This window comes from Podarcis gaigeae (genome assembly GCF_964106915.1).
Source record: "Podarcis gaigeae genome assembly, chromosome: 13".
Taxonomy (NCBI): Eukaryota; Metazoa; Chordata; class Lepidosauria; order Squamata; family Lacertidae; genus Podarcis; species Podarcis gaigeae.
The window spans coordinates 18357639-18384934 of NC_139689.1; the positions used below are offsets into that span (position 1 = coordinate 18357639).

Below are 27296 nucleotides of genomic sequence, written 5' to 3' on the forward strand. Positions count from 1 at the left end.
TTCTAACAGTTCTGTCTCCAACTTCGATTTCTCCACCTGGAACCCTAGTTTTTTGTCATTTTTAAAAACTTCTTTAATCTGGGCGTAATGTAACCAGTCTCGCACTTTACCCTCCATTTTCTCCAAACTCTGCAATTTCCAATTGTCACCGTCTTTTTCTAATATTTTCCAATATTTTGGCCATTTGGCCTCCATATTGGGTCTTTTTCGGGCCTTGGCTTCCAGAGGGGACAGCCACCTCGGAGTTTTGTTTTCCAATAAGTCTTTATATTTTGTCCAGACATTAAATACTGTTTTCCTGACAATATGGTTCTTAAAGGCCTTATTGATCTTAACTTTATCATACCATAAATATGCATGCCAGCCAAAAGCATTGTTAAAACCTTCCAAATCCAACACATCAGTGTCTTCAAGAAGTAGCCAGTCTTTTAGCCAGCAGAAAGCTGCGGCTTCATAGTACAGTTTTAAGTCTGGCAGGGCGAAGCCCCCTCTTTCTTTCGCATCAGTTAATATCTTAAACTTAATTCTGGGCTTTTTGCCCTGCCAGACAAATTTAGAAATATCTCTCTGCCACTTCCGGAAACACTCCGTCTTGTCCACAATTTGCAATGTTTGAAACAAAAACAACATCTTTGGCAATACATTCATCTTAATAGCAGCAATTCGGCCTAGCAAAGAAAGCTTCAATTTTGACCAACTGTCCAAGTCTCTCTTAATTTCAGACCAACATTTTTCATAATTATCCTTAAATAGACTCAGATTTTTTGCTGCTATGTTTACCCCTAGGTACTTTACTTTTTTAACCACGGTTAGTTCTGTTTCTCTCTGAAACCGTTCTGACTCTGTATCTGTCAAGTTTTTTCCCAACACCTTGGTTTTCTGTTTATTTAGTTTAAATCCCGCCACCCGACCAAAGTCTTGAATCAGTTGTAATACTCTTTTTGTACTAGATTCTGGCTCCTGCAAGGTCAAGATTAGGTCATCTGCAAAAGCTTTAAGTTTATATTGTTTCGCTCCGACCTGAATCCCTTGCACCAACCGGTCCCCTCTAATCCTATTCAAGAGCACCTCCAGGACCGAAATGAATAGCAGAGGGGAGATCGGGCAGCCTTGTCGTGTACCTTTTTCAATTTTAAACTCTTCTGTAACCACATTGTTAACTATCAATTTTGCCTTCTGCTCTGAGTATATTGCATCAATCCCATTCTCAAAACCCCGTCCCACTCCCATTTCTTTTAAATTTCCCTTCATAAATTTCCAATAAATATTATCAAAGGCCTTCTCCGCATCTATAAAGATTAACACTGCTTTTGTGTTTATGTTTGTTTGCAAAAGTTCCAAAATGTCAATGATGTTCCTTGTGTTAGCAAACATATGTCTACCTGGGAGAAAGCCTGCCTGATCTTTATGAATTACTTCATTTAAGACTCTTTTAAGTCTGCTTGCCAAAATATCTGCAAATATTTTATAATCCACATTTAAAAGGGAGATGGGACGGTAGTTCTTAAGTTGTGTCTTCTCAGTTTCCGATTTTGGTATCAATGTGATGAAAGCTTCCTTCCACGATTCCGGCGCCTTCTTTCCCTCCATAATTTCGTTGCTGACCTCCATCAATGGTTGTATCAAATAATCTTTTAGTGTCTTATAATACTTGGAGGTCAAGCCGTCTGGCCCTGGAGATTTGCCTAGACATGCATCATTTTGCAACACAATACCGTATTTTTCAGTGTATAAGATGCCCTCATGTATAAGATGACCCCTATTTTTTTTAACCCCAGAGTAAGAAATTAAGTTGTTTAGCTTTTGGGGGGGTGGGAGAGGTCACCTCCACCAGTCCCTCACCCACCTGCCCACCACTGCCGATCACACACCTCACTGCAGCTGCCAATTGTCTGCCCACCTCGCCACAGCCACCAATCGCCTGCCCAATCGCCGCTGCCAATATCTTGCTTGCTGCCACCATTAATTGCACGTCCCTCCTCTGCATTCAATAAGATGACACCCAATTTTTGCCTTTTTTTAAAAGCAAAAAGCACCATCTTATACATGAAAAAAATACGGTAATTAGGTTTTACTAGGAAAGTGGAGGTTAAACTTCCAGCCCCATGAGGAGCACGGGTAGCATTCACACAGCACACCTACACATTGCAGCTGACATACCAGTGTGTCACAACACAGTTTGGAAAGCTCTGGTCTAGACAGTAAGGATGGATCAAGCAATCAAGCTTCTCACTTCTCCATTCTTCAGTTCAGTTCTCCATATTTCCACTGCAATTTGCAAGTTAACAACAAAAAAAACTCTTGAAAACTCATCAGCATCTTATTTTAAATTTCCCCTGGTAAAAACTTTATTGTATGCAGTTTTGACTAATGCACATATTTTTGCAAGCATCAAAAGCATATGATGCGTTTGTGTTTGTTTGTTTCCACTAACATTTTCCCCTAATATAATGTATCTTTGTACATATTGTTTGGCTGCAAATTCGGTGAAGTTCAAATTTCAAAGGGCAGGTGTCTGTTCCAGTTCACGTATAGGTTCAGGAAGTGTTAACTGGGTAGCTTCTCATTAAAATGCAAACAAAATTGAATTCCACCTTCATGCCTACTAAACACCTTGGTCTGTGGGCTGGAGGGAATGAGGAAGACTTTATTAAAGCCAGATATTTGCAGTCCAAAAAGAGAGGAGGACAGAAACAGACAACTATCAGGGTGTGTCTGTGCGTATTTATTTTGTGAATATGAGGGATAAGAAGAGGATAGGAGGGCAAGAGGTGTATGCCGGAAGAAGAAACACTAATTTTGGAGGCAAAAAAAGGGTTTCTGGAGGTTGTTACAATGAAGATATGCAGACCACATTTCAGACTTCACAACTGGGAAGCTCGATAGGACCTTTTCCTTACGGGTGAGAAAAGGGGCAGATCTCTGCTAAATGTACAAGAAGAGTCGGTTTTTCCAGTACCTGATAATCCTGGGGAAAAGAGAGAGTTAGAGGCCCCCAAAACCCTCCCTAACCCTTTGAGGAGTGCTGAGTGAGTTGCCTCTGGGGCTCCCCCAACCCGCCTCAAGGTCCCTTTCTGGGAGAGGGAGAGCAGTGCAGCTGACTCTGAGCTACACGAAGGTCTACTGCTTATACTCACACGCCTATCATCACCACAAAGAGCAGTCCACCCATACACAGGACAATGGCAACTCCAGTTTTGGCGATATCGGGGTCCTTTATGGGCTTTCCAAAGCGAAGGGAGAGGCGTTCCTGGGCATCCACTGCATGCAGAGACCCCAGATTCAGTGTTTTAGGCTGAGCACACGTCATACATTCGAAGCACACTGAAAAAAGTACATCACACACACATACACCAAGAAACCTGGGAACTGTAGATGGTTTAGGAGGCAGGAATGGTGGGGGTGGGGGTGGGGGGGAACTGCAGTTCCCAGGATTTGGGGTCTGTGTGTGCTTTTGATATGCTTTAAATGTATCTCTTTCTTCCCATACACAGTCATGAGTCTCGAAACAGAAGGGAAACCTCCATAAAAGAATGCAGTTTGTGCTTAGTCCCAACACAGAAAAATATATATAATGATATATAAGAGACTGGGTTGTAGATAAGGAGGCCTATAATTAAAAATAAAATAAAATCTGCCATGCCTTTGTTAGGCAGCCTTAATGTAATCCATTGTGTGGTTTGGGGGGTGTTTAAATAATTTTTATTAAATTTCTGTTTTACATTTTAGAATATTCACTTAGACAACCTTAAAATATCAATGACTTCCCTTCCCCTCTTTCCATGGTTCATTTTGCACAACATAAATACCTGCATGTTTCATATAAACTAAACCAGTCAGTATTCCACTATTACATCCCTCAAAACTGATTTACACTGTTGAATTTATCAACAGTGCTACCAACATTTTCAAATGGACACAATTTTCCTCCATGTATTCAATAAACATTTTCCAGTCTTCTTTAAACGTATGTTCTTCTTGTTCTCCTAGTCTATATGTTAGGTCCACAACAAGCTGTGCATATTCCATCAGTTTAAGTTGCCAATCTTCTTTAGCTGGGACTTCGCTTGTTTTTCACTTTGGGGGCTAACAAAACACGAGCTGCAGTAGTGGCATACATAAATAACCTTTTTCAATACCTGGGAATTCGTAATTCATTGTTTATAGGCCTCTCAGGCCACCGCTTGCAACATGGGCTAAGAACAGCGGCCTACCTTATAAGACTGTGGTAAAGCTTTCTGAGACAATATATTGTGGAGCGTTTATAAGTCAGGAATGGGAAAATTTTGGCCCTCCTGGTGTCATTGGACTCCAACTCCCATCAGCCGTGGTCAGCAGTTATGGGGGGAGCATCCAGAAGGCCAGAGGTGTCCCATTTAAATACTGATTTCATCATCCTTCCATGTCAAATTCAGATTAGGCCCTTTGTCCTTCAGTTCTGACTTTTCTTCAGTCAGGCCTGCAAAAACTCCCTGCTTCATATTTGTGCAGGAATGCCCAGGGGCCACCCAGTAAGTGCTGCCCTCTTCTGGAGATGGTATCACATGGCACCACCCAGAGTAACACCTTTCCGATGAATTCTCCCAGAAGCGAAACCTGTATCCTAATCTGGGCTCCTGCCAGCATTTGGGCCTAGAGTCGGGATTGGTGTTTCCACCACTTCACTTTGGCCAAGGAAGGGAAGCAGAGCAAAACCAACTGGACCATCAAGGCAGCTTCTTACAACTTCCGTGTCAGGCCATCTGAACCGAATTGGGCTGAACAGGAAGAGTTCGTTGCTGCTGTTCCTACATGACGGGGCAAATTCATCTTATGTCTCACCTTCTCCTCCTTGCAGAATGGAGATAATGGCCAGAAGCGGGTGTCATGCCTTGCTAGAGGATTCCTCCTCAGGTCAGGATCTTCCCCCCCCCAGTGCCATCTAGAAGCCTGGACCCCTTAGGGGAGCCTGTAGGGGGTCCCACCCCACAGGAGGGGAGTTCTGCCTCAGAGGCAGAATGACTCCCCAGCCCTCAGGACCGCTGGCCACCTGAAGAATCAGGTCAGCATCCTCACGTTCAGAAATGGACTCCTTGTGAGCAAGACTCTCCTCCCAAGGAGGACTTCTTCCAGAAATTTAACAACAACAACAATTTGTCATTTATACCTCGCCCATTTGGCTGGGTTTCCCCAGTCACTCTGGGCAGCATTAAAAGCACAATAAAACATCAAACATTAAAAACTTCCCTAAACAGGGCTGCCTTCAGATGTCTTCTAAAAGTCAGATAGTTGTTTATTTCCTTGACATCTGATGGGAAGGCATTCCACAGGGCGGGCGCCACTACCAATAAGGCCCTCTGCCTGGTTCTACGAATCTACAGCTACGTTGTGGGTGGGATTCTGGCCCCTCCTGTTTAAATCCAGGCTGAGAGAGCTGTTGGAATGATGTCTTCATCTTAGTGCTGGGCCGTGTCTACCTTATCTTTGGATTTCCTCTGGGCTGTCGCGACCTGCTTGTGCAGACTGCCTTGGGACCCTGCTGTCGGTGGGACCTAATCCTGGCCACGCCTGAAACACGTCAGTGGGTCTGACTCACACGCAAACCCAGACCCCACTTTCTCTGCCACATATCACGCAAACTCCTTTGTGGACACACTGCCCGGGCCAGCAAATCGTTCCTCTTTCTACCTACCAAAGCACTGGCTTAGCGACAAGCAAACGGCGCTGGTCTCTTGGCATCCTTTGCAATTCAGCACTTTATAGCTCAGCCAGCCTGAGGTATCAGGAGTCCGGGAAACGGAGGAAGAGAAAGAGAAAGGGTGAAGAAGCACTAGCCAGAGAGGAATATGGATGGTATCAACATAATCCTACAGAACCCAGGATGTTAATCTTCTAGCAAGGCCCACTCCCAACACTCTGCAGTCCAGGGATCTGTAAAATTCCCAAGACTGGGGGCAGGATCTTTCTGTGTGTCTTGGGCAGTGCATGGTTGCATAGGGTTGCCATGTGTCCTCATTTTCCAGGACACTTCCTCTTTTTCAGGGGTGAAAATTGAGACATATGGCCTTTATTTGCTTTGAATGGTCGTCATATTGTCCTCTTTTTTGCTCTTCAAAATAGGGCAACCCTATATATGGGGCCAAGCCAGTCTAGGCCCAGGCTGCTTTGAAACCATACATTTAAAGCACAAGGATAGCATTTTAAACAGTCATGGCCTCCCTCCCCAAGGAATTCTGGGAGCGGCAGTTTGTTCCCCTGTTCCCCTCACAGAGCCACAGTTCCTAGAGCTCCTTAGGAAGAGAGACTGATTTTTTGAAAACCACTTTGAGAATTGAAGCTCTGTAAGGGGGCTCTTAACAAACTGCAGCTCCCATAATTGTTTGAGGGAAGCCACGTAGGGTGTGAATGTGAAGAGAATATTGGGCATCTCTTTGTTCAGTCATGACACTGATTAGGTTATTATTCCGTCAAATTAAAAACACCCACCAAAATTAATGCAAAAATTGGGTCTGTTTTACAGATGAAGATGAACTGCTGGCACTAATTTCTTTTAGTTGCTGGGTGGGTAGTTGAATCAATTGCCTCTGATAGATGCCCCCCACCCCCTGAGTCAAATGCCCCCTAATCCTTTCCTGTAAAACAGTCCTTTCGGTTGTCTTTCTCCTAAATCCAGCCCTGACAATATATCCATTGCTTTTATAAATGTCTTTACAGCAGGGGTTGGCAACGTCAGTCCCAGGGGGCAAATGCAGCCCTCTCTCCATGCCTCTGTCTAACCCTTAGAAATCTCCCAAGGCCAAACCCTTCACTGGACTGCTCCATACCCTTCTCTAACATTTCCAGGAATATTTTTTTTACTTTGCTCGAATGTGTCCTTAAACTGCAGTAATGCTTCTTGCTTCCCTGGATGTGGAGAGGTATATGGGGAGACCTCTGGTTTGTGTGCGGCTGAGCAAAGTTGAGAATCACATTGTGTGTGGCCCCCGGAAGGTCGCCCACTTTGGAATGCGGTCCCTGGGATCACAAAGTTTCCCTACTCCTGCTGTATAGATGGCCTCCTAGCAACCCTCCCTCTATTTTCTCCATCCTTTCCTCTTCTCCTGAGGCCCAAACACGGCTAACAGCAGAACTGGAGAAATCCTCCTCAGCCTCCCTGGCCCATGTGCGTGAGAGAGACTCTGGCTTCCTTGAGCTGCTCCCACGCCGCATGCTATGTGTCCCCGCCACAGAACCACAACAGTTCTCATTTGCTTTCAATTGCCGGGTTCCCCTCCTCTTAATACCCAGCTAGGCAACAAGATGAACTCACCGCAGGCAGATTTGTCGCAAGCTGTGAGGGGAAGAAAAGCAGAGTTCGAGAATGAGTGTACATGCCCCAAATATTCTATTCTCCCCAGATTTCTTTCTTTCCACATCCAAAGCGTTACCGCAGGGCAGAAATATTCCTGTCAATACAATCAACAGAACCCTGCAATAAAGCAGGGAGTTTTTCCTGGCACAGCATTCAAATCTATTATTATTATTATTATTATTATTATTATTATTATTATTATTATTATTATTATTTGCATACCGCCATATACCCGCAGGTCTCAGGGCATCCCACAGGATAACATCGCAACATAAGAACACAAAATACATAAAATAATACATGGAATTGGGGGAGACTGCTACCTTTCATTTGGTGTTCCTTTAAAGCTTCCTTGAGCTTCATAGTTGTTTTCCTCCGGAATTCAACCAATTCATCCAACAGAGCCTGGTCTTGGGGGTAGATCGAGATACATAGGATGTGTGTAACATTGGGAGCCCCCTACAAATTCATTCTGTAAATGACCAAGAGGCCTTTTTCTGGCAAATGAGGCCCCGGGAGCTTCAATCCCAGCAAAAGGGCACCTGAGGGAGAGAGGAGTCGGGATCCTCACCTGTCAGGTGGGTTTGAAGCAGACTTTCCGTGCTGAACCTTGCCTCGTGGATCAGGGCATCAACTTTGCTCTTAACTGAGGGGAAAGGGGAGTAAAAGGGTGGCTGTAGACCAGGGGTCAGCAAACTTTGTCAGCAGGGGGGCGGTCCACTGTCCCTCAGACCTTGTGGGGGGCCAGACTATATTTTGCAGGAAAAAAGAAAATGAACAAATTCCTACGCCCCACAAATAACCCAGAGATGCATTTTAAACAGAAGCACACATTCTACTCATGTAAAAACACGCTGATTCCCGGACTGCCTGAGGGCTGGATTGAGAAGGCGATTGGGCCGGATCCGGCCCCCGGGCCTTAGTTTGTCTACCCATGCTGTGTAGACTGTTGGAGCCTGAATATGCAGAGAGCAACAATTGGGAGGGGAAAGGGGCAGAGGGATTTCAAGAATACCAGGCAGCTGTTAAGAGTCTGGAAGGTCAGGCAGAGCTGCATTGTGCACCTTTACAGATAACAACTTGGGTTTAAATACCCATACAGGCTGTGTACACATTACCGGATTAAGACGCAGCCAAGTCATTCTTTTTCTCAAATTTGGATTAAAGCTGGCTGGTGGAAAAACACTGTGAACAACAGGATAGATATGGGTTGTGGCTATGCGTACACCGCTTCTCAGACCATCGCTGAGAGCACTTTGGGTGTAGAGGGAAACAGGAGTGTGTGCACAGCCAGAGTGTTACGCGGCAGGTTGAAGAAGCAGGTCCTGTTCTCAAGCACAAAACCCAGCTCTGCCACTCTCAGGTCTCCTGCGCCCTCTAATTTCTGTGTCTTTGTCCTTTGCTGCCCAAGGGGATGTGGTGAAGGGGCAGCAAAGATGGGTGCTGGGAGCCAGAGCACTGGGGGGACTCTTGGTTGGCACCAGACCTGCAGGAGCTCCTTTGACCTTGCCACCAACCCAGCAGACCTGGGGGAACAGCTGCCAATCCAAAACTCTTTCCCCCCCCAAAAAAAGCTTGCCACCACCTCACCCATCTTGTCCTGGCGAATGCCAGCAGGAGGACCCCACTATTGCTCCACATTCCTTGTGCACCAAGGAGAGGAAGGGTTCTCAGGGGATGCAGGTGAACAAAAATGCACGAAAAAACATCTTTTTTGAAAAGTTCATTAAATGGTGTGGGTACAGTGAGGGAGGGAAGATGTTGCTCATTATCAGAATGATATGGGTGGTAGCCAGTCTGTCACCTTTGCACAGCTACATTTCAAACTGCAATCCACCAACGGCTATAGCTGGTAGGGATGCACTGCTGTGCCCATTTTGGATTCTTACTTTTACAACATTTCTGTTTCAGTTTGTAATTTTTATTTAAGTCCCCGTTAAGATTATTCTTGCTAACATAATGCATTTTTTAAAAGGTTACTTTTAGGATTATATGCACTTTTATGCTGTTTTCCCACATTTGTGCAGTTGTTGTTGTTTTTTTAACTGCATCACAACATTTGGAGAAGAGTGAATTTTGATGGAAAGCTGCACTTTGGTTCACGGATTGTTTTGGGAAGTGGAAATTGGGTCAGCTGGCATTCAATGCAAATGGCAGCTGCTCTCTCCTCCATCCTTACTAGATAAAGAAATCACATTTTCTCTGCAGCGAACATAGCCTTGGATGACTCATGCTGCCCGGGTAAGAACCATGCAGTCACCACCCAGTCAGATGATCAGCGTGAAATTCAGGCCCCCTGATTGTCTAGTGTGGACCCTGAGCTAAGCAGAGCTGGAACTTGTATACCTGCCAAGCCAGAAAACTGGCTGGTGGCATAGTGCAGGAAGAAATTCCCCTCAAGACCGCTGAGGAGCACTTCGGCCCGTTCCTTGAGGCGGCTGTCCTGGATCTTGCTCGGGACAACCTCTGTCCGGAGCTTGGCCACATTCTCCTTGAACTTTGGGTCGCACTGCAGGCAGCCCCGGAGGCTTATGGGAAACCAGGCCAGAAGCAGAAGCCGCAAAAGCGGTCCTAGGGGAGGCATGATGGAGCCAAGAGGAATGAGATCGCCTCAGGGTTCCGCAGGAAGTGACATCACAGTGGGGGCGAGTTATGGAAGGGGCATCTGACAAGGGTTAGGTTTGCACAGGGAGAGGACAGATAGGGACACCTCAGTCCGGGGGGGGCGGCGGTTCTTCCTCCCCAAGGTTAGAGCCCTCTCGTATCCTGTGGTATCCATCAAATGATATTCAGAAGCCTACTGACTCCAACCCTGGAGGCCATCATACATTTAAAGCACAAACCCCACATCTGGAATCCTGGCCGCTGTAGTTTACCCTCACAGAGCTACATTTCCCAGCACCCTTGACAAACTACAGTTCCCAGGTTTTTTCGGAGGGGAAAATGTTCTTTAAATATGTGGTGTGCATGCAGCCAGCATTTATTTATTCAGTTGTTTAAAATTTGTTCTTATTAAAGATTTCCTTGTGTAACAAAACAAGGAAGAAAAGACATACAGCGTCTCCACTTTCAATTCATAGATTCTTTTTCACAGTTTATTTTCATTTGGTATGAGACACTGTTGACGTCGTAGACATTATGTGGTTGGGGGAAAAGAGATAGGGGAATAATGATCTTTTGTTCAACTGCCCAGTGTTTGTCCAGGGTGCAGCCAGAATTTATAAAGCGTTTTAGAGTGTTCAAAGCATTCCTCTTCCACTTACCGGTAATCTTGCTGCAATCTTTACAGCATCCCCAAAAGATGGCTCATGGTATGTCTTTCAGAAGGCATGAAGGCCTCAAGGGGAAAAGCATTCCCTTAGCCTTGGGGCCATCGTTGTAAAGGCCCTGCTTCTCACATTTGCAGTTGTATGTTCCTATACTGGTGCAGCATGAGGAGCAGGCAGTGTTTTGAAGAAGGTGGGTGCGAGGGGGTTAATATGAGGAGACAAATCTCCTCCATGGCCCCCCATCAAAGTTTGCAGAGACCAAGAACTAGAAATGGAGAGGAGGTGCCGAAAAAACCACAGCACGGCCCTTTGGTCATTTCTCAGACGGCAGCTTTACTTGATTCTCTCCTGCCCTGGGTGGAAACAGCCCGGCCAAGCCTGGCACCGCCTGGAAGAGCTGGGAGGTGGTGTCGTGGGCATCAGTTTGGCGCAGGTAGCAGAGAAAAGCCGTCCACAGGAAGGAGCAGGCCCCCACGTAGGCTGTGCGCAGCAGGGGTGGCACAAGAGCAAAATTCACTGCCTGGTGGAGGGAGAGAGATGAGGAGGGAGGAACATAAACCGCCAATGGTTCTTGGACAGCAGCACATGCTCTGATTATCCTGGTATTATTTTATTGACTGACTAATAATAATAATCATCATCATCATAATTTATTATTTATACCCCGCCCAAGGAGCTCAGGGTGCTGCACAAGGTGGTGATTGTTCCCCCCAGCCCCCAACTTCCATTTCATCCCAACAACAACAACAACCCTGTAGGGTAGGCCAGGATGCGAGAAAGTGGTCACCCAGGGAGATTTGTGGGGATTTGGAGCTCCCTGACCTTCGTCTGACGTGGCAACCACAAGACTGCAGTGGATTCTGTAAAGGGGATGGTCAGCTTTATCACCCAGGTTTCTGGGCTCTTTGCTTCCTTATGAAACTAGCTTCTTCAAGGAAGTGAATGATCCCTAATGACTGTAGGAATGCATCTGAACCATCTGAGAGGTAGGGGTCATCAGCATCCCACGGTCTTGGGCAGGCATAGGCAAACTCTGGCCCTCCAGATGTTTGGGACTACAATTCCCATCATCCCTGACCACTGGTCCTGTTAGCTAGGGATGATGGGAATTGTAGTCTCAAACATCTGGAGGGTCGGAGTTTGCCTATGCCTGGTCTTGGGGAAGGTAGCTCTGTGTGTGCCTCTTACTTATTTGTTGTTCTTTCAAATATCTTATAAACTGCTCTTTACAGCCAAACCCTCAGAAAAAGAAGTACATAAAAGGAGTGCTCCTGTATGCGCTAGGCACACAAAGTAGGCGTACGATTATTTCGGGGAAACTGCTCTGAGTCACACAAGTCATTAACAATCTAAAGAAAAGGCAGCAATGAAGAGAGAGAGATGTTCAAGGCCCTCTTAAAAGCCTGTGCTGAAGCAGTCAAGCATAAGCCAATCACAAGGAAGTTCCATAACTGTGGGGCCACCACGGAAAAGTCCCTGTCTCGTGTATGCTAGCCTAACTGGCCTTACCAACGGGCGTGTCAGCAGGACCTTCAAAGCAGATATTAGCATATATGAAGGTCATAGGGTGAAGGTCATCCTTGAGGTCACCCAGATCTCCAGTCAGTCTGTTTTAGGGCAATCCTTCTCAAAGTCCATGGGCTCAGTGCTTTGCGTTCAGAAGGTCCCAGGGCTGGGAGAGATCCTTGTCTGAAACCCTGGACAGCTCCTGCCAATCAGCATAGACTATACTGAGCTAGGGGGACCAATGGTATAACTGGGTACAAGGCTGCTTTCCTGATGGCTATTTGGGGCAGGTCCCAAAATATCAACCACTCTGTTGAACTTCTGGCACTTTCTGAAGCCTAAAACAAAACAACCCAAACCCCCAAACCCAAACCAAACCACCCTCCAGCAGGCTTTCTAACTGAATTCTGTTTTTATAGCTTGAATTCATAGGTAATCATATTGTTTTGGGTCTCCTGAGAGACTGCTATGATTAAGCGGTGTACAGATTGTGGGAATAAATAAACAATTTCAATACATTCCCGGCAGGCTTCCGAAAACCCAGTGTATTCCTAGGGCAACTGGGAAAGGAGTGATGCGTTTCAAATATTTTAGGTTTGCTTTTCAGCAGCTCCCTGACTAGAAGAAATGAAGCAGGGGAATGTTTTTCCTAATGCTTTATCCCTTTATGACAGGAAAAACCTGCTTGTCTGTCTTGCAGTTGTCTATTGGCACAGGAGCTCTGTTGGGGCGGGGGGGGGGAAGCTGGCAAGGCTTCCAGCTCATTAAGGGAAGGAAAGCATGGACCACAATACGTACCTGGAACAAGGTCCAGCACAGCACACCAGCCTAAATTGGGGGGAAATAAATAAATAAATTTAACATAAGGGTTAAAGATGAAGTTCCTCAGCAGTGCTTGGATTTACACTAAGGAATTGCAGGACTTTGCTGCAGAGTCTACAGCAGCTATTCCTGAGGCACCAAGGGTCAGAAGCTACCGTAACAAAATGGCTGACAGACTGTGCACCAAAGTATTGTTCTTGTTATTTATTAATCAGCTTCCACATCTGTCCTAAGGCAAGGTACAAATTATAACAGAAAAGTCACAAAAATAACCAAATATTATTTTAGTTTAAAATAACCCCTCTGCAGCGCCACAAATCCAACTCAATATTGTAACACTGGAAAATGTCAATTACTTCTCCTACCTAGGCAGTTATCTTTCCACAGAGGTCAACATTGATGCCGAAATCCAGCATCGCCTGAGCTCTGCGAGTGTGGCTTTCTCCCGATTGAAGTGCAGAGTGTTTGAGGACCGGGACATTTGCAGGGAAACCAAAATGCTTGTTTACAAAGCTATTGTACTACCAACCTTACTGTATGCCTGTGAAACATGGACCACTATACAGTGGCATAGCGTGGGTTGTCAGCACCCGGGGCAAGGCAAGTAATTTGCGCTCCCTAACCCATGGATTTGCGCCCCTAACCCGTGGATTTGCGCCCCCTAACCCTAACCCCCAGATGTTGCGCCCGGTGCGGCCGGCCCCCCCTGCACCCCCCAGGCTATGCCACTGCCACTATAAACACCATCTCCAAGTCCTCAAAAGATTCCATCAATGGTGTTTCCGAAAAATTTTACACATCACTTGGGAAGACAGGTGAACTAATATCAGTGTACTGGAAGAAGCAAAGATCACCAGTGTTGAAGCAATTATTCTTCATCATCAACTTTATTGGACTGGTCATGTTGTGCAGATGCCTGATGATCGTCTTCCAAAGCAACTACCCTATTCCGAACTTAAAAATGGAAAGCGTAATGCTGGTGGTCAACAAAAGAGGTTTAAAGACTGTCTCTAGACAAATCTTTAAAAATGTAGTATAAACACCGACAACTGGGAAACAGTGGCCTGCGAGCGCTCCAGTTGGAGAACAGCCTTTACCAAAGGTGGCATGGGCTTTGAAGACACTCGAACTCAGGACGCAAGGGAGAAACGTGCTAAGAGGAAGGCACGCTTGGCAAATCCACACCGTGATCAACTCCCACCCTGAAACCAATGTCCCCACTGTGGAAGGACGTGTGGATCCAGAATTGGCCTCCGCAGTCACTTACAGACTCATTGTTAAAACCGTGTTTATGGAAGACAGTCTTACTCGGCTACGAGTGATCGCCAAAGAAGAAGACATTTCAGCAGGGATGCTGCTCCATGGAACAGGGGCGGCGACACTAAAAGCCCTGCTGCAAATCAGGGGCAACATGGGATTCAAACTCTTCTTAGTTAAGAGTTTGAATCTCCTGTAATGTCTCAAGACATTCATCTGGCCCTATAGGCATCTCTGTCTGGCCCTTGGGACCTCATTCTGTGCACACAACAACTTACTTGAAGCCCAGCCCCTGTTTTTGGGTCTTTTTCTTGAACAACAGTGACCCTCCAGGTCCCAGCCCTGCTGAAAAACAGGAATACTGAAAAACTAGTCTTTATGGTGCCACAATGCCCTCTTTTTTTCTGTTTGCGTGTTTCTTTGCTGTAACAGCCTAGCACAGAATCTACAGAGCTGTTATTATTACCTTGTACGTTGGCCAAAACTTCTCCTGCAGCTTCCCAAATATGTTGCTTTCACCATCCAGGAGAGAGAGACCTGAGAAAGGGAGGGAAGGAAACTCATCTGAGGTCCAGCGCCGAGGGCCTTCTGGCGGTTCCCTCATTGCGAGAAGCAAAGCTACAGGGAACCAGGCAGAGGGCCTTCTCGGTAGTGGTGCCCGCCCTGTGGAACGCCCTTCCAGCAGATGTCAAAGCGATAAACAACTACCTGACATTCAGAAGACAACTTAAGGCAGCCCTGTTCAGGGAGGTTTTTAACGTGTGATATTTGACTGTATTTTTGCTTTCTATGGAAGCCGCCCAGAGTGGCTGGGGAGGCCCAGCCAGATGGGCGGGGTATAAATAATAAATTATTATTATTATTATTATTATTATTATTATTATTATTATTATTATCATCATCATAATCATCACCTCCAAAGATCTCTGCAGCCCCAGCCCCTCTTCACCCTTGTTGTCTCTCACCGGTGTAAAAAGCCCCGATGGTGACTGGCGCAGCAATGACCTGGTCGCAAGTGACCTTTGCTAACACCGTGGTCACCTTCGCTCCTGGAAGAAGGCGCTCCAGGCTCCGGAACCAGGCGTAATTGAAGTTGGCGTGGAATGTGAACCCGACCAGTGCCACTTTGGCCGTCTGCTTCAGATCCAAACCGTCGTGTCTACAGGGATCCTGGCTCGGCTTAGCCAACTTCTGCTGGGCTGCATCTGCGGCTGAAAACAGTGTGCCATAGGCAACAACATTCGCCAGCCAAGGATGGCGATGCACCAGACCAAGCAAGGGGTGCATTTGAATACAGAGCTGGTGTGGCGGAAGTGCAGTTCCCTGAGATGGCCCCTAGGTGGCGGCGTCCTCTGCTCAGGTGGGTTGCAATGTTGCCTCCTGCTGGTATATATCTGCAAATGCACACAGAAAAGCATGTGGCTATTATCTTCCAATGCCAGAAGGCTGTGGTTGTGTTGGTCAACTGTGTGAAAAACTTGGGATGTGGCTTAATCCTTGAAGAGCTTAGGATCTGGGGATCTTAAGGATCATCTTCTTCCAAATGCTTTTTAATTTTTTTTATTGCATTTATTTATTCCTCCACAGTTACTCAGAGCACGGCTTCCAGTGGGGCTGCCCCTGTTCTGCGGAATAGCATTCCTGTCAAGATACAACAAGCGCCCACTCTCTGAACTTTCTGGAAACAATTGAAGACATTCTTGCTCCAACAGGCTTTTCTAGCTGGGTGAAAAGATCTCTGCCACTGGTGTTTATTTTGTATTGTTTTTAAAAACACATCTACTATTTTCTGTGTTGTTTTTAAGTGTTTTTAGCTGTTTCAGTTGTCTCCTGTACGTTGCCTTGAGATGGGTGCATTCGGAAGGCAACTAACAACTTCTCTCACAGACAACACCCCCTCCCATAAAGTCTGTGGCAAGTGACAAGTGTTTTCTAAAGACATGCCTAAACGAGATGCTCTAAAGTGTCCTGAATTTCCCCTTTAAATAATAACCCTGGTAGTTATAAATCTATAAGGACGAGAAGGGAGGAAATGCTCAGTGCCCTCACTAAATAACTGATCTTTCTAGTTCAATCAGTTTGAAACTAGTTTATGTTTACAAAAGAAACAGGAATAAACTCTGTCGTAAAGCTGTTTATATAGACATGAATCTGTGTATGCAACATCCTTGCCCAGATTCCTGTTGGACCACAGAATAAATACTTACCTGCACAGGGGTACTTCTGCACCTGCTTAATGCTGCCACAAACAGGATCATGTCATCTCCACATTTTAATACCCGGCTGTGTCACCCCTGTGACACTTTTGTGCACCATCTCTGCACCACTGGATTATGCACTTTCACCCACATGCAGTGAGAAGGCCTCGACACTCACCACATGCCTCAAACACAGGCAGCAGGCGCACACACCACATTTAAAGCACATGGGAACTGTAGTTTGCCCCCCCCCACAGAGCTACAATCCCCAGCCCCCTTAATAAACTACAGTTCCCAGGATGCTTTTGGGGGGAAAACATGCACTTTAAATGTGGTGCATGCTCTGTACGCACTGCAGCCCCCAATTCTATGAGCTGCCCAACTACGACACGCCAACATCCTCTTCAGGCCTCTCTCTAATAACACACTTCTCCTATGGTAAGATCATTTTCTATATTCCACATGCACGGCAATGCACAGTTCTGCAGACTGCAACCGCCTCTGCTCTCTCTGGGTCCCTGTGACGAAGCAGCGCTATCCTTTATGGGCATGATGTGTGCGCGCACCTCCCACAGAGCCTCTTCTGCCACAGCCTTTAATGCAGGACAAAAGAATAATGTTAAAAATCCCCCCTGCCATCATAAATACAGGTGGGATAGATTGGATCTGAATGAAACAGGAATCCACATTGTTTTTGTTGAAAAGTTAGGGAGAGACATCTGTGAGCAGGATCAAATAGGAATTTAGGAGCTTGTTTGTCGGCGCCATATGTTAGAGCATTTGTTTAATTATTACATTTCTATTCTGTCTTCTCTTCTCCCACCCTTTTCTCTTCACAACAATCCCGTGAGGTAGCTTAGGCTGAGAGAAGGTGATGGGCCCAAGGCCAGACTGTGAGCTTTGTGGTGGCAGACTGAAGATTTGAACCTGTCCTCATCGGTCACTCTAACCATTACTCAGTTTTAACCAAAGTTCTGTCCTCTTGCAGAAAATCTGACATATATAACATATTAATCAAGACACAGCCTGCACTTGTTTTTAGCAGAGACACCCAACGCTGGGACATATGAAATATAGTGGTACCTCAGTTTACGAACTTAATCCGATCCGGAAGTCTGTTCTTAAACCAAAACCGTTCTTAAACTGAGGTGCGCTTTTCCTAATGAGGCCTCCCGCCGCCAGTGCTCTCCTACGGTTCGGATTCCGTTCTTAGACCGAGGTAAAGTTCTCAAACTGGGACACTATTTCCAGTTTTGCAGAGTTTGTAAACCAAATCGTTCTTAAACCGGACTGTTCTTAAACCGAGATACCACTGTAATCAGAAAGCAAAGTGTGCCTTGGAGCATGTACAAAGTGCACTTCTTGCACAGCAGTGCAGGGCCACAAACCACAGCACAGGTGGGTAAAGAAATTCATCTCAGTTAATATTCTGTCTCTCTCTCTCTCTCTCACACACACACATACCCCTTCTCTTTGTCTCTCTCAAGCCCACCCGCTTTCCTCCCCCATTGCGTTGCAGCCATTATTACCCCGAATGCTCTGTCTTCTTTTCTTCTAGGGCTAGAAGAAGCAGTAAGGGACGGGTCAGCCACGCTTGTCTGCTCCACAGAACTATAAATATCTGGACACATGGTAAGGGTGCAGACAGGGAGGACAGCAGGGGGTGGGGTGGAGGGAGAGAGCCATTGAATAGCCAATCCTTGCTGCATACTAAGAAAGTATAGTTGTGGGGAGAAGGCAAAGCAGCTGTGGAGGGAGGAAGTTGGCAGCTCATTTGAGAACCAAATAGAATACCAGACCCAGTCCCAAATTGCAAGCAGACATATCTGGGAAAGACAGAGTTAATTGGGAGAGAGACCTGAGAAAGGGCTGGCTGAATCAATAGATCACACAACCACACAAACCTTATTTACCTAAGCTCTCCCCCTTTCCTCTTTAATCTTAATACATACGATTTTCTGAGATGCATGGGATTTATTTATTTGTATGTTTCTGTGTCATACCATTTCCTAATTGTTTACGTAGGGTGATATCTCAGCTCTGTAAAAAAATACCTGTAAAAGCGTATTCAAATCACTTTCTTTCCCTCAAAGAATTATGGGCCTTGTAGTTTACCCCTCACAGAGTTACAATTCCCAGCAGCCCTTAACAAACTACAGAGCCCAGAATTCTTTGAGGGGAAAAATGGGCTGTATATGCAGAATAGTACACCCACTGAAACCAATAGACAAATCAGATAAAAGTGTAGTTGTTCACCACAAGGAGTTATGGGTGATATTCAATTATAGTCATCTCAGAAATCAGCGGACTGAAATTAATGTACTCTACTCTCTGAACAAGACTAAGATTGAATATCACCCCTAATTCTTTGTAGTGAACAACTGCATTATTATATTTTTAAAAGGATTATAGTTAAAGTTAATTAGTTATACACCACTTTTTCCCCTCACGGGAATCAATGTAGTTTACAGCTAAAAATAGGAACTGCTAAAAATATAGAAGAAACAACCATTTAAAAACAATTAAACGCTGATAACTTATATATATAGTCTATTAAAACCATACCAGTAATTTCAATAAAAACACCACAGTCAGATGGGCAGATTATCTGCCCATCTGAATGGAGTGTTGTTGTTGTTAATATTAATAAGGGGAAAGGTACCCCTGCCCGTACAGGCCAGTCGTGACCGACTCTGGGGTTGCGTGCTCATCTCGCTCTAGAGGCCGTGAGCCGGCGCTATCCGAAGACACTTCCGGGTCACGTGGCCAGCGTGACAAAGCTGCTCTGGTGAGCCAGCACCAGCGCATCACACAGAAACGCCATTTACCTTCCCGCTATAAAGCAGTACCTATTTATCTACTTGCACTTAGGGGTGCTTTCGAACTGCTAGGTGGGCAGGAGCTGGGACTGAACGACGAGAGCGCACCCCGCCGCGGGGATTCGAACCACTGACCATGCGATCGGCAAGTCCTAGGCACTGAGATTTTACCCACAGCGCCACCTGCGTCCCATGTTAATATTAATATTTATTACTATATTTGCTGCTGTTGTTGTCACTGCTTTTTTCTGGGGGCATGCAGGGGTATGCATACCCCTAAACATTTTTTGAAACAGTATTTCAATATGAGTAGGAAAACGAGAGTACCCTTAAACATTTTTTTTAGAAAAAAAGCACTGGTAGTTGTTATTTTAAGGTGCCCATCTTCTGGGGCTCGGTCTGAAACAGGTTCGACATATCTTAACCTCTCACAACCTGTCTTTGGTGCCTTTCTTTCCTCTGGATCTCAGCCTCTGGGAGTTACAGTACTGTGCTGTGTACGTACTGGGAAAAGAAAACCACGAGCCTCTTTGTTCCGGCACCAGGGGGCGCTGTTTTATCACATGTGCAGGGAGCAGGTTTTCCTTTGCGCAATCCCCATAGAAATGAATGAGCCGGTGCTCCAGAATGCAGAGCCGATGCAATCTCCTGTTCCTTTCAGAACGGCTTGCGCAAAAATAGGCCCCGTGGTAGACTCTGCTAATTCTTTCTCGTTCCTATCTGTTCAGCCTCATCCCTGCTGCTGGGCACCTCTTGGGTACTTGGTGAGAGGGACTGACTCTCTGGAATGGTTTGGGTGGGAGGGTGGGGTCTTCTACTTTTATAGCTGTTTATATATTTCTTTATTTAAACGTTTATATCCGGCCTTTCTAAAACAAGCACACACAACAGACACAATGGTTCTTATCTAGCTGGCAATCTTTCCAAAACCAGAGGCGATTCAAAGAGACACATTCAAAGCTGCTGTGCTAGCTTCCCAATACAGTATGTTATCAGCGCTGCAGAAGAGATTTTAGCCGGTTTGACTGTTCAGTGGTACCTTGGGTTACATACGCTTCAGGTTACATACACTTCAGGTTACAGACTCCGCTAACCCAGAAATAGTGCTTCAGGTTAAGAACTTTGCTTCAGGATGAGAACAGAAATCGTGCTCCGGCGGCACACCAGCAGCAGGAGGCCTCAGTAGCTAAAGTGGTGCTTCAGGTTAAGAATAGTTTCAGGTTAAGAACGGACCTCCGGAACGAATTAAGTACTTAACCTGAGGTACCACTGTATGCTGATGCATAGTTAATCCACATGACGTTTGGGGCCATGGTTCATATGTGCACAAGCCGTATATCACTTCGTAATTGAACTGCAAGTCCCAGGTGGCTGTGATTACACTACGTGGTCAAATACTGTACAAAGGCCCTTTGCAGTTTGTCCACCTGATTTAATTGCTAGATGATGATGATGATGATGATTTATTTATTTATACCCCGCCCCTCTGACTGGGTTTCCCCAGCCATTCTGGGTGGCTTCCGACAAAAGATTAAAAATACATGAAAACATCAGTCATTAAAAACTAGGGCTGACTTCAGATGTCTTCTAAACATCAGATAGTTGTTTATTTCTTTGGCATCTGATGGGAGGGCGTTCCACAGGGCAGGTGCCACTACCAAGAAGGCCCTCTGCCTGGTTCCCTGTAACCTCACTTCTCACAGGGAGGGAACCGCCACAAGGCCCTCGGAGCTGGACCTCAGTGTCCAGGCTGAACGATGGGGGTGGAGACGCTCCTTCAGGTATACTGGGCTGAGGCCATTTAGGGCTTTAAAGGTCAGCACCAAGACTTTGAATTGTGCTCGGAAATGTACTGGGAGCCAATGTAGGTCTTTCAAGATCGGTGTTATGTGGTCTTGGCGGCCGCTGCCAGTCACCATTCTAGCTGCCGCATTCTGGATGAAGAATTCTTTGTAACTTCCAGCTGACAGCGAACTGCTCCACAAACAATTTTTCTTTTTAAGAAGAATTTTATTATAAGTTTTAAAACTACATTAACCAGTAAAATTCAAACTCATTTATAAGAAAAGACAAACCACAACTGCACAGAAAAGAGAAAAAAATGATAGCGAAAGGATAACTAAGAAGACCCTTTATCACATTTATATTGTGTGTAACGTATAATTTATCCACACACAGAAAGCCAGACTCCACCAGCTCCACCAATAATTCTGTGTGACATAAAAAAGTGGCATGCTTCTATCTAGAGTAGCAGGTCTTGGGCATTTTTAAAAGCTGCGTCTCACCATCTTTCTTAAGCCATGCTGAGCACATGCACCTATTTGGGTTCTGATGAAGTTTCCGCTTTCCATTTTTTGCTCATGAGCTTTGCAGGTGGCAAGAATCTGCCTTGAGCGTCACACAGATAAATATAGCGTCACACACATTTAAGTGCATCATCGCTCTGGATGGAGGACTTTGTTGAGTCACTTCTACCTCTAAAAGTAGTCCGGGGAACCTTTCCTTTAGGCCCTGCCCCAGATAACCTCATTTACTGTGATTCCCTTCGCTGCCTCCCGTGGAGTTTTTGCTGTGTCACACTGGCAACCTGACCCAGGCCTAGAAATCAGAAGTGGAGCCACGCATCTTTACCCCACAAGGGGGCAGAGTAGCTTTGGCAAGATAGGTCGCTGCAATATCTGTGGGCTTCTATAATCACAGCGCTGTGTAGAAAGCTGAAAGTTGGACTCCTTTATTGGCTCCATTTAGCTCATTACAGTGTGTGGTACCTCAGGTTAAGTACTTAATTCGTTCTGGAGGTCCGTACTTAACCTGAAACTGTTCTTAACCTGAAGCACCACTTTAGCTAATGGGGCCTCCCACTGCTGCTGCTGCTGCTGTGCCGCCGCCACTGCAGGATTTCTGTTCTCATCCTGAAGCAGTTCTTAACCTGAGGTACTATTTCTGGGTTAATGGAGTCTGTAACCTGAAGCGTATGTAACCTGAAGCGTATGTAACCTGAGGTACCACTGTATTGTCTACAGTGATGGACAGCAGCTCTCCAAAGTTTCAGAGAGGGGACAATCATAACCTTACCTGGAGATGCGTGGTATTGATCTTGGGACCTCCTGAATGCAAATTAGATGCTCTACCCCTGAGCTACAACATACCCTCCAACATCTCTCCAGTGAAAGTAGGTAAAGGTAAAGGGACCCCTGACCATTAGGTCCAGTCGCGGACGACTCTGGGGTTGAGGCGCTCATCTCGCTTTACTGGCTGAAGGAGCCAGCGTTTGTTCACAGACAGCTTCCGGGTCTTGTGGCCAGAATGACTAAGCCACTTCTGGCGAACCAGAGCAGTGCACGGAAACGCCGTTCACCTTCCCGCCGGAGTGGTACCTATTTATCTACTTGCACTTTGATGTGCTTTCGAACTGCTAGGTTGGCAGGAGCTCACCCTGTCGCGGGGATTCGAACTGCCGACCTTCTGATCAGCAAGCCCTAGGCTCTGTGGTTTAGACCACAGCGCCACCCGCGTCCCCAATGAAAATAGGGACATCCTATTTCATGGATATGCAGACTAAGGCACAGGGGCCAGATCTGGCCCAATTGCCTTCTAAATCTGGCCCACGGATGGTCCGGGAATCAACGTGTTTTTACATTAGTAGAATGTGTCCTTTTATTTAAAGAGCATTTCTGGGTTATTTGTGGGGCTCTTCTGGTGTTTTTACATGAGTAGAATGTGTGCTTTTATTTAAAATGCATCTCTGGGTTATTTGTGGGGCATAGGAATTCCTTCATTATTTCCCCCCCCCCAAATATAGTCCAGCCCCCCACAAGGTCTGAGGAACAGTGTACCGGCCCGTTGAAAAGGTTTGCTGACACCTGTGACCTATTACATAACAAATTGTTATTATATCTATACCCTGCCCACCTGACTGGGTTGCCCCAGCCACTCTGAGTGGCTTCCAGTATGTAAAAACGTAATAATACATTTAAGAACTTCCCTATACTGGGCTGCCTTCAGATGTCTTCTAAAGGTTGTATAGTTACTTATCTCCTTGGCTCATAACTCTACACCCTCTGACATTTCTCTGACAAAAACAGGGACATCCGAAGGAGAAGTGGGACATTCCAGGATCAAATCAGAAACTGGGAAGGCTTCTGTAAATCCAGGACTGGAAAATAAGGATACTTGGAGGGTCTGCTACAACGGCCTTTCCCTGCAAACTGGATTAGGTGTGAGGAGGCCTGTTCACACTGCCATTTTTGCAGTGCGTGATGTCCTCAGCAAATTTCTCTCAAACGGATGCGCATTGTAGTGTGCTGAAAGTGGGATCCTACATGTGCTGGCAGATGTGGCTATGCGCTCCCCTGGTTATTTGAATTAAGCTCTGAGCAAGGGCTTAATGCAGCAAAATCTCATGGATCAGAGTTGCTGAGGATATATTTCAGTGCTGGATTGAAATGGGTCCAGCTTTGTCCAGACTTCGTTACACTTCAAAATGCACCACCGCACCAGTGCCCAGAAGTAATGTGCACTGGCTTGAATGGGAATTACTCCCAGCAACCTGTGTATAGTATTGTTGCTGGGGAACAAAGCAATCCCAAGTCCTGACTGGGAATGGCACAAAGCAACACAACAACCACTGCCATCAAAAGTCTTGCTAGCACAGGATGACCAGGACAAAAAAGAGGGTGTTGCGTTTTTCTAATTTTCTGCTATGCCAGCTCCAAGCTAGAAGAAGCTGGGAGGTCTGAGATGGGCCCCTCTCCAGGGATGAAGCACCTTAGGATCCAGCAGATACATGGCTGGCTATGCTCCACCCCATAACATCTAGTTTCACAGCCTTCCACTGGCCAACACTAGTGAGAATGTCGGCGCTGGTAGTATTCAGTCTGCAGTGCTGCCGGTGCCGCTCAGTGGAGGGGCTCCCTGACCATAGCTGTCAACTTTCAGATTTGAAAATAAGGGATCAGCAGCCTCACCTGTCCCGGGGACAGTCTACGGGATATCTTACAATCCAGGATAGCAGCAGGAAGCAGTGGGAAATGGCGCTGGAATAAGGGAATTTCCTGCCAAAAAAGGGAAGGTTGACAGCTATGTCTCTAACCCTGGCCCACAGAGGCTGATACAACCCAGAGCATGGGCGTATCTGTTACATCCTAAATCCACCCAACAGCAAGGATAAGGGTGTTAAATTTGCATCTTAAACTCTACTTATTGCTGGAATTTGGTTTTTAAAAAGTTTCCAAACCACCCTTTGCCCAGTGGATTCCAGGGCAGTATACGAAAAGCTTAAAAAAGGGGGATTCATATAAAATTCAATTAAAGAACATTATTCAGAACTAAGAGGCAGCAAAAGCTATAAATATGTTTATTATATATTTATTATTTAGCACAGTAATTATCAGGACCAAAAAGAAAAACAACACAGCCTACTTTAATCATCATCAGCTAAGATAATTGTGCTAAGCGCAGAAACAAGTTAGTTCACTGTTAACTGTCAGACAGCGAAATTAACTTTAATCCTTTAAACGTTTCAGCAATGTCAGGGAAAGTTTCTGTAAACGCAAACTATTCGTGGAAATACTGTTCTTTGTCACATTTATACTGAAACACCAGGATCAGTCTATAATTTTGTGAAACATGTGAAATTGTAACAGAAATCAAGCAAGGTAAGAAGCAGCAACTATGAAAAAAGGCAGTTGCACACCATTCTTTAAGTATCATCACTTCATGTGATACTGGGCTGTGGTAATTTGCAGACGACCGGTTTTTCCACGTTCATCTTCATTTGGACAATTTGCAGAGATTTTGTTCCCTTAAACAAAGCACGAACACAATATTAAATCCATCCAGACATGCATCGGGCACCCCTTCTGCAGAGAGACACTTACAGGAAGCCCTTAAGCATTATCACTAATTTAATATTTGGCAGCGCAAGTTTTCTGAGTACAGAGTTGGGGAGTCCCTAGTTTTGCGGGTGAAGGAGAGGAACTGCTTTGGAGAAAATGCGTGACCCTTGGGGGGGGGAGAGGTTTGGGGGGAAGGCTGGGGGGGTCCTAGCTTCTGACGTAATCCCAATCCCCCTCCCAGCAGACAATAGACCCCATTCATCCTTCTTCCTCGCCTCCCGCCCCTCACGATCTGTTCACACACAAAGAAACCCATTCAGCGCCCAAGAGGGCCCAGCCGCTCTCCTGCCTCTGGTTGGTGGATTCCCCCGTCACTCATTCCATTCCCCCACCCGAAAGGGTGTGTGTCGCTGCCCCCTTTCAGCCTATCCTTGTCTCGCTGTCAGATTCCCCCCCTCCCCGTCACCACCAGCGGCCCCGCTGCCACGCCCTCTTTTTTGCGATTGGCCGCGGTGGGCGTGGCCACGGCGCCGGGACTCCGCCCACCCGCCCGTGGCTGCTCAGTTGCGGTTGGGCCTTGGAGGTGTCAACATCTCTCTCGCTCCTATCTGCTAAGGTACGGTGCAGCCTTGTCCAGGGCCCTCTTCTTCCCTCTGCGCTGCTCTCCTCTCCTTGGTCGAGTCTCTCTGTCTCATTGACGGCGGCTGGCAAGGGGCTCTGCCAAGGTCTGGGGAGTGGGAGGGGCTAGGGGGTCCGCGTGCCTGTGCATTTTTCGCCTTAATCATAGTAGCGTGCTCCAAATTGTTGATCGGGTTCCTTAGAGGTGTTGATCCTTTGTGGGGTGATCTTGCTTAAATGACAGAAAATGTGGCACTTAGCATTGCATGATGGGGTGGGGGGTGGGGATTTGTTTAGATTTGTCTTCTGCTCATCCCCAGATGATAATTCAAGTTTCCCCCGCCCCCGCCCACCCCCCGATCTTTCTGCCTCGGCTTCTGCTGCTTCTGATCATGTTTTCTCTGCGGATCTGTGCACCGGTGTTGCTTCCTGCCCCCTTTCTATGTGTCCAGCGCGAGAGCGATGCGTGGCTTTCCATCCCTCAATCTGTTCTCTTCATTCCCTTCCCTATGTCTCTCTTATACATGACTCCATCTGCCTGCCTGCCCGTCCCTCCATCCATCTAGCCCTTCATTGGTGGCCAGCCAGAGAATGTCAGCTGCTGAATTTCTGCAGGGTTCCTTCTGATGCTCTCCTCCCTCCTCCATCCCCGCCTACACCCTATTCTGGGCTTTGCTCAGGTATGAATATGCAGTCCTTTCTTGCCTTTGAGCCTGGGACCCGGTAGCATTAAATAAAAAAGACCTCACCCCAAACCTACCGAGGATGTAAATGGGATGGAGGCAACTATTCCTGCCAAGGAGAAATACCCACAGCACTGTACTGCAAAGGCCTCTGGTAAGGTGTTTTTGCCGAGGCTTGGGGAGTGGGAACAGAACTATTAATGTAAAGAGAAATGGGAGGTTGTAAAGGGGACTTAATCCGAAGAGGTTTGGAATGACAATGGAAGATGGCACTACAGAAGGACGTGGAATACGGGTGCAGGTTGTTACCCTCGTACACCTGGATTTACTGGCAAGAGTAGGCCTGTCTTCCATCTCCCAAGGTGGCTTGGCAATGGAGGCTTCCCACTGCAAGGAGTTCTCTGCAAGAAGTGAAATTCTCAAGGATAATGTGATTCTGTGTGGCCTCTACATTTCTATATATCTGCCATGCTGTAGTAGCGGGGAGACCGTTGGGTGGTTTCAGCGGCTGAATGTGTCACCCAGTGAACCGAAAGCGTGATTGGATGCCTGCATTCATTGCACATTGGGATAAAGGTGCTGGAATTTCTGAGTATTATGCCCAAAATAATATAAAGCATTTCAGGAATGCAGCGGAGTGTTTTCATGCTGAAAAAGTGAGGTATTTGTAGTTTGGGGTTTTGTTTTGTGGTGGTTTTTTTGTGATTTTCTTTTGCATGTGTCTAACCTCTAATTCAAGACAGCTGAAAGCGCCATCTGAATTTAATCAAGCCAATTACAGAGTTTTATCTAAAAGTCCACCAAAATGCTCAGATTTGATCTGCAAATCCGAGGAATGCTTAGCATTTGGAACTTGCTGTGTCAACAGAATGGTGAATTCCAGAGGGGTGTGTGTGGCTGTGTTAGTCTGCTGTAATGAAAACAGCAAAGAGTCATGTGGCTAATGATTTTTTTTTT

General features: G+C 46.2%; 3 protein-coding genes across 10 annotated transcripts in view; 1 reads left to right on the forward strand and 2 right to left on the reverse strand.

The window, feature by feature from the left end:
* Positions 1-2704: 2704 nt before the first annotated feature.
* Positions 2705-9943, reverse strand: IZUMO2 (IZUMO family member 2). 2 transcript variants are annotated; one of them, XM_083710453.1, is made up of 7 exons: positions 9677-9940; positions 7902-7976; positions 7654-7740; positions 7289-7309; positions 5672-5752; positions 3138-3261; positions 2705-2968 (listed from the first exon to the last, which is right to left on the reverse strand). In XM_083710453.1, exons 1-7 carry the CDS (start codon positions 9912-9914, stop codon positions 2926-2928), a joined length of 669 nt encoding a protein of 222 aa, XP_083566579.1. In that variant the 5' UTR covers positions 9915-9940; the 3' UTR covers positions 2705-2925. The 2 variants fall into 2 exon arrangements, 1 of the variants encoding a protein (XP_083566579.1); XR_014557666.1 differs by lacking the exon at positions 2705-2968 and having other exon boundaries at positions 7289-7424; positions 9677-9943.
* A 351-nt stretch (positions 9944-10294) lies between these two features.
* On the reverse strand, positions 10295-18021 carry LOC310830674 (mpv17-like protein). Its single transcript, XM_083710493.1, has 5 exons — positions 17912-18021; positions 15150-15578; positions 14651-14721; positions 12904-12933; positions 10295-11119 (listed from the first exon to the last, which is right to left on the reverse strand). Exons 2-5 carry the CDS (start codon positions 15469-15471, stop codon positions 10913-10915), a joined length of 630 nt encoding a protein of 209 aa, XP_083566619.1. The 5' UTR covers positions 15472-15578; positions 17912-18021; the 3' UTR covers positions 10295-10912.
* A 7563-nt stretch (positions 18022-25584) lies between these two features.
* Positions 25585-27296, forward strand: part of LOC310829362 (uncharacterized protein) — a 62081-nt gene continuing 60369 nt past the window's right edge. For 3 of the 7 annotated variants that reach the window (XM_083707695.1, XM_083707698.1, XM_083707700.1), the window contains exons 1-2: positions 25601-25654; positions 26223-26336. Coding sequence is in view for 1 of the 7 variants with exons in the window: in XM_083707694.1 (XP_083563820.1) it covers positions 26433-26493 (61 nt within the window). In the remaining 6 variants the exon portion in view is untranslated. Of the gene's footprint in view, positions 25655-26222; positions 26337-26417; positions 26494-27296 lie in introns of those variants that run through there. The other 4 variants (XM_083707696.1, XM_083707697.1, XM_083707699.1 and 1 more) reach the window with 2 other exon arrangements.

Excerpts from the sequence above, each read along its gene's own strand:
- IZUMO2 (XM_083710453.1), bottom strand. The coding sequence starts at position 9,914 with ATGCCTCCCCTAGGACCGCTTTTGCGGCTTCTGCTTCTGGCCTGGTTT. Across the intron at positions 5,753-7,288 it reads TTGCGACAAATCTGCCTGCG|GCTGGCTGAGCTATAAAGTG; the intron begins GTGAGTTCATCT and ends CTGATACCTCAG. Across the intron at positions 3,262-5,671 it reads GTCGCTAAGCCAGTGCTTTG|TGGATGCCCAGGAACGCCTC; the intron begins GTAGGTAGAAAG and ends CTCTGCATGCAG.
- LOC310830674 (XM_083710493.1), bottom strand. The coding sequence starts at position 15,471 with ATGCACCCCTTGCTTGGTCTGGTGCATCGCCATCCTTGGCTGGCGAAT. Across the intron at positions 14,722-15,149 it reads CATCGGGGCTTTTTACACCG|GTCTCTCTCTCCTGGATGGT; the intron begins GTGAGAGACAAC and ends TCCCTTTCTCAG. Across the intron at positions 11,120-12,903 it reads TGTGCTGGACCTTGTTCCAG|GCAGTGAATTTTGCTCTTGT; the intron begins GTACGTATTGTG and ends TCCCTCCACCAG.